Source organism: Gigantopelta aegis, chromosome 11 (genome assembly GCF_016097555.1).
Source record: "Gigantopelta aegis isolate Gae_Host chromosome 11, Gae_host_genome, whole genome shotgun sequence".
Lineage (NCBI taxonomy): Eukaryota > Metazoa > Mollusca > Gastropoda > Neomphalida > Peltospiridae > Gigantopelta > Gigantopelta aegis.
This window is the reverse complement of record NC_054709.1, coordinates 22,193,859-22,205,317: the sequence shown is the minus strand read 5'-3', so window position 1 is coordinate 22,205,317 and position 11,459 is coordinate 22,193,859. Positions and strand designations below refer to the sequence as shown.

The 11,459-nt window shown below is 34.2% G+C and overlaps 1 protein-coding gene across 2 annotated transcripts in view; it reads right to left on the bottom strand.

The window, feature by feature from the left end:
• Positions 1–9,863, bottom strand: part of LOC121385409 — a 34,517-nt gene extending 24,654 nt beyond the window's left edge. For both annotated transcript variants that reach the window (XM_041516078.1, XM_041516079.1), the window contains exons 1-2: positions 9,562–9,863; positions 902–964 (exon numbers count right to left, since the gene is read on the bottom strand). In XM_041516078.1, the coding sequence (XP_041372012.1) occupies positions 902–964; positions 9,562–9,672 (174 nt within the window). In that variant the 5' untranslated portion in view covers positions 9,673–9,863. The remainder of the gene's footprint in view (positions 1–901; positions 965–9,561) is intronic.
• Positions 9,864–11,459: the final 1,596 nt, after the last annotated feature.

The following is an 11,459-nucleotide window of genomic DNA, read 5'->3' as shown; positions in this document are numbered from 1 at the left end:
TTTATAAAAAAACTAAATGTTTTAAATTCAAAGCAAGTACTTGTATAGAGAAAACCCCAGCAGTGTTCGAGATTAAAAATTTTGGGCAATATCCCATTTGGATACTAACATTTCAAAATCTGGTATCCCACCTGAGAATTTAGTATCCCACTTGAATGAAATTCATAAATAACATTGTACATAACAAACTTGGACAATACTGTTACTTAACTTCACCAGTAAATGACGACTTTCATTGTTTCAGCGAAAAATAAAAACACAGGATTAAAAAAATACAAGCAACATTATATGGTATCCCGGTGGGATACTGGGTTATTGAAGTCTGAAATCCAAAATTAAATTCTGGTATCCCTGGGATATCGGAATACCATTAATCTCGAACACTGCCCAGACACATACTTAGAGCCTTTCACCTCACCCGTGTAAAACATTGTGCTACATTCACAAGGGCTCACAATGGGAACATTTTTTTTTTTAACCAATTTTCAGACAATACAAATCATATGTAGAGTATTTCTTTAAAAAATAATTGAAACTTCGGTAATTTAAATATTTTTATCAGCCAACTACTAAATAATTAATTTTTTTAGCAACATTGGCTAATTAATTTGTCTATGTGCAGGGTGAGCTCTGATCCATGAATACATCCAATACATGAATTTTACTTTGGCATTCACCATTCTAGTTAGGGTGGGGATGGGACAGGTTACAAAACTACTCAAGTAAACTCTTTGGATGCTTAATTGCCATGCAGGTCCTGGGGCAAACACTGGATAATTATAGTTTACATGTACAGCATTTACAAATTGTTATTTAAAATTCTGAGTACAGTTACTGACATGCTGTGAAAACTATCAGGACCGTGACCTACTAAATTGTATAATTTGTTAAATATACATACATCAAGTTCAAGTTCTAACTTATTAATCTCTTCGGATGCCTTGTTCAACTTTTCCAGTTCAGTCTAAAAAATAAATAACATACATTTCACATATAAACAAATGATAGTAATTTGTAAGCACATGGTTAGTGAAAATTTATCTCGACCTGTAAAGGTGAATGAAGTTTCAAAAATAAATTAATAATTTAGTTTTTTTAATCTGCATGACCTACTACTACTACTACTACTACTACTACTACTACTACTACTACTACAACAACAACAACTACTAGTATTATTATTATTATTATGATAGTATTCAAATTAAAAAAAAAAAAAAACACTACCTACCTACCCTAATTTTTGGGGGGATGCAATCGGAAACACACTTATTTTATTTTTTTGGCCTTAGTTGCAAAAATTACATTTACACAAATAATAAAATCCATGAGATTTGTAGAAGTGTTTAATTTATCAACGGCATCATTGGCGGCCTGTGTCGATTGAACTTCTTCGATCGTTAAACACGTTGAAGGGTCAGTTAAACCAACAGTTTCAGGTTTGTCCGTGTGTTTTTTTAACCACTGCAAAATTGAACCTGCCATAACGCTGTTTTTGTGAAGAATGATAAATGTAGTTGATTTTTGAAACAGACATTCTTACTGATATTGTTACGCTGTGAATAAACATTTAGAAATTAGTATAATGAGCCATTTTTAATTGGCCAATCAAAATAAGGGACACAAATGGTTTTGTAAACTTCCGGAAAAATGTCATCGACAAGTGATAAAAACGAAAGAGTTGAGACGTTTTAAACATTAAAACAAGATTACTAGTACAAGTATTTGTCTTTATTTCACACTTTCTGGAGAGTTGATTGAACCACATTCTGGATTAACTTCATTAATTGTATACACAGTGTGGTCGCCGCTGGACATGTGGCTGCAGCACTTAGCGGAGTCACTCAGAAAGGGATAATATTACGTATACCTCTGTTGACCACTCTAGTGTCGATTTAATGTTATGTACCAAAGTATAGTTTTGTACGTGTTAGTAATTTAAAAAACAAACACACAAAAAAGAAGAAACAAAAACCATGACCCCGCGGAAATTAAAAACCGCGAAATGCCTGCATTTTTTATATCGTGAAAATTTACTGCCGTGAATAATACCTGTTTTACAGTATATATATAAAAAAAAATCTACGTGCACCAGGTGCATGCTGAAAAAAGTTGCATGCACCAAAAATAAGGCAACTTCGGGGTTTTTTTTATACGAAGCTATTCAGAATTATTCGGCAATACCTATATTTATTTATTAACAGTACCGGAACGTTATACAACTGCGTTTATTACTGATTCTTGATCAAATTTGAATATTTCACCCAACGTAAACGCCTTACAGAAATCTATAATAGGCCTATTACAAAAACGTACGAATAGTTGTGTTTTGTATTAAGCAAGTTATTAACTTTTTTAACACGATAAGATCTGTTGGTATAATATAAATTAGCCTACGGAATTCGACGAGAAGTTGCGAAATAGTCACTGGCTGACTTCGAGTCAACTACGCGAGTAACGCACCTGCACGTTCGCAATCATCTGATCAAGTGCCCATATCTGAGGTCGAAAATGTTCAAGGCAGTTACGGTACTTTGTATTGATCACAGATCTGGCGGAGTTCAATTTGTCAGTGACGACAACAACTGTGTTATGCACGTGGATACCCCAAAGTCAGTCTCGACCACCTTCCCTAATACCGTTCACGGATATAACCGAGATATTACCTGCAATTTTCGCAAATATATTTCATGGAAATGACCGAAAGGGAGCCATTGTTGTAAGTAGGATTATGGGATACAAAATGGATGCACCCATAAGATAAAAAGTTATTGTTTTCATGTGACGAACAGATTACGAAATGCATACGCAAAATTCAACAACTTGAGTCTGAATCTGGTAGACAACAGGATACTAGTATACGCAATACACAGTACTTGAAAAATATTAGCATGCACCGCGTGCACCCAGTTTTAAAAGTTACATGCACACGCAAAAATCAGCATGCATCGGTGCATGTACTAACACTGCATTTCGAGCCCTGCTATATATATTTTTTTTTTTTAAATGACAAAAAATTAAGGACACTTGTTATAAGTGATGAACATCATGTAGCAATTAACATACCTAATGCCACTGAGGTACTTCTTTTTGGTATTTTTATTAATAGTCCAAATATTGATATTATCAATCTTTGTTTGCTTTTAATAAAATACTATATACACTGGTGGCACCTAAATCTGCGCACCTAAGCATTTGTGTTATATTTTAAAGTTAAAATATTTCTTTAAAAATATTTGTTTCACCGCCACAGTACAATGGAAATTTAAACGTGTTACAACTAAAGTTATTTTAATTTTAATGTTTTTTAAACTGAAGTAATGAGCACATTTTTAGTGGGACCTCCCTGCATTTACTGGCCTGCATGACGGCACATAAGTCTGCGCAGCAAACAGTAAAACAACCACTTCTGTCGCTAATGTTTACATAAAACAGCAACAAACAATGGATCCGACTTTTATAAGTTCTAAATAACAAACACTTCCTGTTATAGTCTGTTTCAGAAACATTTAGATTGTGCAAATGAGATAAATATAAATGGTGTTCCATGCTCCTTAGTTTGGACAACATAAAATGACAATATAAAAATGCCAATGTAAACATATTTGATCATTATTCAACAAAAATTGTCTGTTATTAACTGTGTAAATGAGCACAAATAGTGTTCGTTAGACATATAGGACAATCAATGATAATTCTGAAACAGACTATAGCTAAAATAGGCCATGCTGCAAGTACAATCTTCAAAGTCTGTGTGCAGCCATTTTGCATTGTGTCACTCGGAGGGTAATTCAAAGTATTCTTGGATGTTTACGTCAACAGATGGATTCATAAATTACAATAAGTTATGTATTGAAGCTTCTATGTAAATTTATGTAAGTTGATATGCAAGGTTGATCATTACAACGTAGACAGACACATGTTGACAGGTAATAGAAAAACACGTTGATCGAGGCTGGCAAAAGTATACTTTTAGTGCATTAATTCAAAGGTATTTTCAATAAAAGTGTTATCGACCAGTTTTATACATATATTCACCATCAAGATGTGTTGTTTTAACCACGGTTTTGTGAATTAAATTAATGTTGTTTGTTTGTTTACGAACATACCCCAACACTTGTTTCAAGACGTAATGTAACGTCATTAACGTGCGCAGACTTTTGTGCCGCGCAGACTAAGGTGACATGAGTGTACATATTTGTAGAATGAAAAAAACTCAGCCAAATTATATTTCATGTTTAGCTCACACACGACGTTATAAGCAGATTGAATTGTATTCTCTTTATCTTTACCCCCCCCCCCCCAAAAAAGCTAGTAAAATAAGAAAAAAGTGACAATATCTTAGTAGAGTACTTCACATGTAATACATATCTTCTTGTATTAATTAATAACTGTGTGTTTTAACAGAAAATGTTACATTTTATTATGTACTGTAATAATATGTGTTTGAAGCTCCGAATAAAAAATTTAATAAAAAAAAAACAAAAAAAACATCATGTAGCCAGACCTGTCAACCCTCCCGGATTCCGCGGGAGTCTCCCGGTATTTGATCAAATCTCCTTTTTCCTGTGCGGGAGACAGTTTCTCATGTTAAATGACATTTTTGTAAGCATAAAAAAAAATCGATCCTCTTCTGTCAAAATTACAGAAGGGAAGTAACTCTGCCTTTTTTTCTCATTCGGAAAATGTCGACTACTTTCGGTTTCCGAGAATGTAACAGGCCGAATTGTCCCGACTGTTTAACCTTTGCCGAAGTGAGAATTGTGGGATAGCCTATTTATATTGTTAAGAAAGCACATGGAGTTTATAAAATGACGTGTTATTATAATGTTTGTTGTCATCATAATGGCTACGAAGCGTGTTGCCGCTAATTCAAGAGGCTGTGTATTGACATTCAGTGTTGCCATATATATAAAAAAAAACTATCCAATTTAGTTCTAATAACACCTCTGAATTGTAAAATGTCTTCCCACTGGAATACATAATGCAACAATGACAAATCTGAACTGCCAGACTCCCGAGTTGACAGCGATACACACGATGCGTGTTAAAATCACATGTCACAGCAAGACAACGAAAATACCAATTAGCTGTATAAACATACAAACATTGTGTTAGTTAATTTTTTATGTTTGTGCGGTAAAATGTTGGTTATAAGGGTACACTTCAAGAAATTATTTTTGTACAATCAAAAAATGTTGTGTTTGACATTGACATAAAGTTACTCACGGAAATGGGTATAATTCCGGTATATTTCACACGATGTCCGTAATGAGGTTTTACTTATGATTAATGAAAATACAATGTTTATTGCATCATTATAATGATTTTAAATAAGTACCACGCCACCGTTCCTCATTATAGTAAAAACTGAATATTAATTTATAAGATTTATATAAATTTGTCTTTGGTACTTCGGTACACTAACCACAAATGATAATGTAACGCAACCTGTAACTTGTAAGTGTAATACCGTAAATGTACTAATTACATTTTTTATTTCTTGTTCATGTTCTTAACATTTTTGGATAATGTTTTTTTTTTTTTTTTTAAATATGTATTAAATCATAATAATATTTAAACTTTAAAAAAAATAAAAACATTTTTAAATATTTTTTTTTTTTTTTTAATGCCAAGATCTAAGGTTAAGAAGTATATATGACATTATAAAGTATTCATATAACTTATTGTAATAATGTTTTTTGAAAATCTTGCGATTTTGGGTTAAATTGTTTGAATTTAAAAAATCTCCTGCTTTTTGACAAAATCTCCTGCTTTTTCAACACACACCTCCTGCTTTCTCTTGACTAAAGGTTGACAGGTCTGTGTAGCAAACCGAAAACAAGACCCAAACCTTGACTGACAAATCAATAAATTTTATTAATACTCTGGTAGGCCTAAATACTAAGTTTTTCATGTTTCTTTTATATAGATTTACAAAATTCAAGTGACAACCCGAAAGTGTTTAACAGAACAATCTATTCAGAACACACTGCGGATTCAATGCAGAAACCAAATATGCATATATTATATAACAAATTAAACTAGTTAGTCAGAAAGAGACTAATCACCAGTCGACTGGTAGTTGCATAATAGCTGATAATATGCTGTTATGTTAAAATTAAAGTATTAATTAGTATTTTCTAACATTACTGAAATGAATGTGGCCAAGGATTAACAATGCTTGACTGGTGACAGCACACGGCGCGACATGCGTTACTTTGAGAAACAATAGGCTGCTTACGGGTGTATCTGAAGAATGTTAACATTAGATTATATACAACATGTGTTTAATCTCTTCACAACATTCATGAGTATTAACATCTGTTGGTTGATTTTGATAATAAATTGAACAGGGTAAAACATTATTTCATCAAATCAATTACATGTACATTACAGTGCACATGCACAGAAACCATTTCCCATTAATAGGACAGTTCACGATATAGCCGGAGTACTCTTGACTGTAAAAGAGCTAGACTGACATTTGGTATTAGAGCGGGAATCTTTGACTACTCTTTGGTGAGCAGCAATTGCGACAAAATTACATAGCTTGGTCTCCGACTGTAATATGAGAGTGTCATAACCGTCCAAATGTCTGTTTAGCTCTCTTACAGTCAAGAGTACTCGGGTTAGGTTCAGGATTACTTGAGGATGCAGCCTGGTGCCGAAGAAAAAGCACTGTCTGACATACGGCAACAAGGTGCCAAGGGAGCTATGACAATAAACAAGTCGAGGTCTTGGCGTCTGTTGTATGAGTTCATTTTTTGAAATCGGATTAGGTGCAGAATATTACGACTTCGACTTCTCACTACTAATAATAACTTGGCGACTTGAACTGACTTTCGGTGGAAAAAATGCTAATTTCGACTGCAAGATTAAGGTCGACGACAGTCAATTTTCGCACCCTTGTTTTGGCTTCGTATACAATAAAAACATATCTTACGTTTATTTCACTTGAAATCCATATTTTGTAAAAGGTAAAAAAAATTAATCACATTTAGGTACATTAGTAATGTTCAAAAAAAAAATGCAATAGCAATTTTGCATTGGACTATTTCCAACATTCTTTAAAACGGAAACGTCATGTTCTCAGTTTGTTATTGTAAGGAGATGCAAAATGACATCATTGGAATACTGATGCCATTCAAATTTAAAAACAGCTGTATTATTACAAAGCTTCGCTACATTAAAATAAAAACTGGTCTATTAATCGTGACCCCTGTCAAATTTCTTGTAACAACAAGCAGACAATGCTATTTACAGGTCAGTATTTTTTTCATTTTTTTTCCCATAAATCTGGATAAAATATTAATTTTAAGTTTTAAAAGATGAAAGAAATAAAAAGTACCTTTTGTCAAATATATTATATCAAAAAATTACTTTTGAATACATCTTTTATTTATTGTGTATGAAGCCAAAACAAGGATCCGAAAAGTGACTGCCATCGACCTTAGGTCCTGGAAACATTGTAATAATATAGCTAATTTAGAATTTGAAAGACGTCAGAATTCTAATGACGTCACTTTACATCTCCCGACAATACCCATAAACTGGGTACACGACGTTTGTCGTTTCCGTTTTAAGAATGCTGGAAAAATTCCAATGCAAAATTACTATTACATTTTTTTTGTTTAAACATTACTAATGCACCTGAATGTGTTCAAGAAAATATTGTAAATTAAAAAATTGTACCTTTTACGAAATATGGATAATGGATTTCAAGTCAAATTACAATGGGATATGCTATATTTATTGAGTACCAACGTACAGTTGTGTCCGGTGTATCGGCACACCTAAGCTTTCAAGGACCATTTTCTATGTGAACATTGTGAAATATTTAATAAAATGCATCTCTCACCAATGAAGAAGTGCATAATCTGAAATACACTACAAACTGTTTTATGTCTGTAGTAAATAAACATTTTAAAATGGTGCATAAATATAGGCACCCCCTTGTATCCAAAACGATTTGCATGTCCGGTGATTCGGCGCAGTAGATGTAGATCGTTGATCCCGCTATTTATAACCCGCCCATGACCTCACTTTTACCCATAAACGCTACACTATTGTCCCAGAATTATTTTAGTACTTTTTGGTTTTGTCTTGTTAAAAATATTACTATGAAAATGAATCATGATCAGTTTCAGAATCGTTTTCTTGAGTGGCACAGTACTGCAGATGCATACATGTTCATTGTCATGCATGGCTAAGATGCCTACATGGATTTAATTTTTCTTGGGTAGATTGTGCACACACGTGGATCTTATTTCGCTTTTATTTTTTTATAACAATGTGACAATTGTGAACTGGAATGACTGTCAATTAAGGTGTAAAATTTTCTTTTTCAGTTTAAATAAAAAAAATAACCGAACAAAAATAATTACATTTATACTGTTTACTATAATTTTTAAAATGCGGGAACGGTGTTCTTAGACTGGTTTTAACATTCTTAAAATCAATAAGGATGACCTACTTTGCTTTTATAAACACGAAAACAGGTGAATGATTTATTTTGAAATTATTATATAATTATTGATAATTCTAAAAAAAAAAAAATTGCACTCTTAACAATAAATATGTTGATACTTGATTAACCATTGAAAAAGGAATTGAACTTTAATTTATTAAAAACTCCGACAACATGACAACTTCCTAAGCATACTCAAGCAAAATACCAAGTGTGCCGAATCACCGGACGCCCCGATAGGAGCCTGATGATCTCGCCCCGTGTCGATCTCGCCCTGGCGAAGTCGCCCCGGGCGAGTTCGCCATGACTTATTTTCATCTTTATGCGAATTTATCATACATATCAGACTTGCTATAAGACATATATTACAACATATATTATAGTATATATCTACTGGTATTATCAGCATGTTTTTGTGCCAAAACTACAGGGTTATACCACTTATACTACTAGTTTTGTGTTGGGACACGCTGTGGCGAGATCGCCATATTTACTTCCGTGTTGCATGTCTGTTTAGCGAAGTCGCCAGTACATTATAACTCAACAATATTCAAGTTACAAGCTGTTTTATGTTTACTTCATTAAGTAAATTTATACATGTGCAGTAGTCATGTTTTGATTTTCTTGTTGTAAAATGTAATACATTGGTAGTTTACATTTCTGACGATTTCACTTGCAAACCGGGGCGAGATCGCCAGGATTTTTCTTGTTTAAGTTTACAGTTTATTATAATAAATACACGTAAAGTACACATTTATGGTTTGTTTCATCATGTAATGTAACATTTTTTAAGTTTACATTTCTTATTATTTCTGAAATAAATTATAATGACAGTAGATATATACTATAGCCTAATATATGTTGTAATATATGTCTTCTAGCAAGTCTGATATGTATGATACCTTCGCCAAACGATGAAAATAAGTCATGGCGAACTCGCCCGGGGCGACTTCGCCAGGGCGAGATCGACACGGAGGGAGATCGACATACTTCCCCCGATACACCGGACACGGTTGTAACCAAGCCAAAACAAGACTCAAGAGTGCGAAAAGCAATATTTCTTTGGCCCGTTTTGATTTAGATAAAAATACCTGGATTCTAGGATCAAGGATCTCATCGGGGAACTCTTCACTGTCTGTTGACAGTTGTCTTCGGACATGCTCAAGAGCAATTCGGTCTTCATAAATTTCATGATCCGCCATTTTAGAACAAGGCCATATTGTTTCAGTCACCTATAAATAGTCAGATAACGCGATCCGACATATTATTCATGATCTACATTTCAATCTAATCGGACCCGCATACCGAAATTAACAACAATGCCACAGCACTGTCATATAATGAAAATAGTGACATATATTTTCATTACTATGCAGACGTCAAACAAACGGAAGTGAAAACCAGCAGGTGACTTATCTTATTCTTTAACTTCCTCCTCTTTAAGGCGACCCATGTCGGTGTCAGTGAACATTCTGGTATATCAAATGCTGTGGTATGTGCTATCCTGTCTGTGGGATGGTGGATATAAAATATACCTTGCTACTAATTGAAAAAATGTTGCTGGTTTTCCCTATAAGACTATATGTCACATTTACCAAATGGTTGGATATCCAATAGCTGATGATTAATAAATCAAGGTGCCCTTGAGGTGTCGTTAACGAAAACAAACTTGAACTTTTTTATTGTTACAACTGATAGTAATTATTTGTTATAACTGGTATTGCCAAGTATCAATAATTTAATCTGCTTGAAAGTGACCAGCTCCGAAACTGGAGAAAGCTGTATATATGGAATTATACCGTGTGTGCTTACAGTTATCAACAAGAGGGACTCATATAATAAAGAAATTAAATTAAAGAAATTAAACCCCTAAAAAGGTTCCGATGAAGAAACTGCAATATTTGATCGTATCGTGCTAGAACTTACCATAAGTGTACGAGACAGGGGGCGAGGGGAGGGGCAGGGGGGCAAATTTTCAAATTCGGGCAAAAACAATAGAGATATTCGGCCAAAATTAGCTGGTCTGAAAAATTTTCACCATGTATTACTATCATTCTAACCACAATATTAGTTGTAATACCAGTAAAAATGCGTAGTGATTCGTGTGTAACTCTATATAGGTGTTTGACAGTAATGCTAATGTAAATAAATGTTATTATCCAGATTCGGGTATTTTAATTTAATTGGGACAAAAAACGGATACCGCTTCTAATTATTAGCCTACCAAGTGCCAACCCATGTAGCACGAAGGTTTCGAACATGCCTACTGCGGGCTTAATCTCAGACTTTACCAGTGACTAAGTCCGGGACAGGAAGGAGAGGTGAAGTTTGAGGTGGGCGGAATTTGAAATAACAATTTCGTAGTTAGGGTTTAGGTCAAAAATCTAAAGCCAAAATGGAGAACTGATCATTCTACTCATGTTTGGAACAAAAAATAAAATAAAAAAATAAACTTTAACTGCTCGGCCGAAAACGTTTCAAGTGATTTGAGTAATTTTGATGCGCAACCAAAATGAAGTGCGTCGGACTATTTATAAAAAAATAAACATAACATTTTGAATTGAAGCTAAAAAAATTTAGGCCCTAAGTTCGACTAGGCCCTTACCTGGAGATCAAGATTCGGAAAGGCGGCGGCTCTGGGTTGATCTACGGAGGTGGTATCCACGGCAGCCTCCTGACCTGCTGCTTATAAAACTTTTATTTAGAGTCTAGACTCAGACTTCAATAGAGTCTGAGACACTGGTGTCATGACAAATTGCACGTCGTCATTCGAGATTGATTCTGTCCTAAACGTTTTACAAGCACGAGCCCTGGAGTTCGGTAGCTTCTGGGCGAGCTCTCCAATAAGTGGGGCCATGCGTTGATATTCCACCGTGAATATCATCTTCAGGATTCGATGGATGGTGTTAGCACTGCCTGGGAGTGCGTCGAGCCGCGCCGAACAGCTAAAAGGATGAAGGAAAGAAGGAAATGTTTTATTTAACGACGC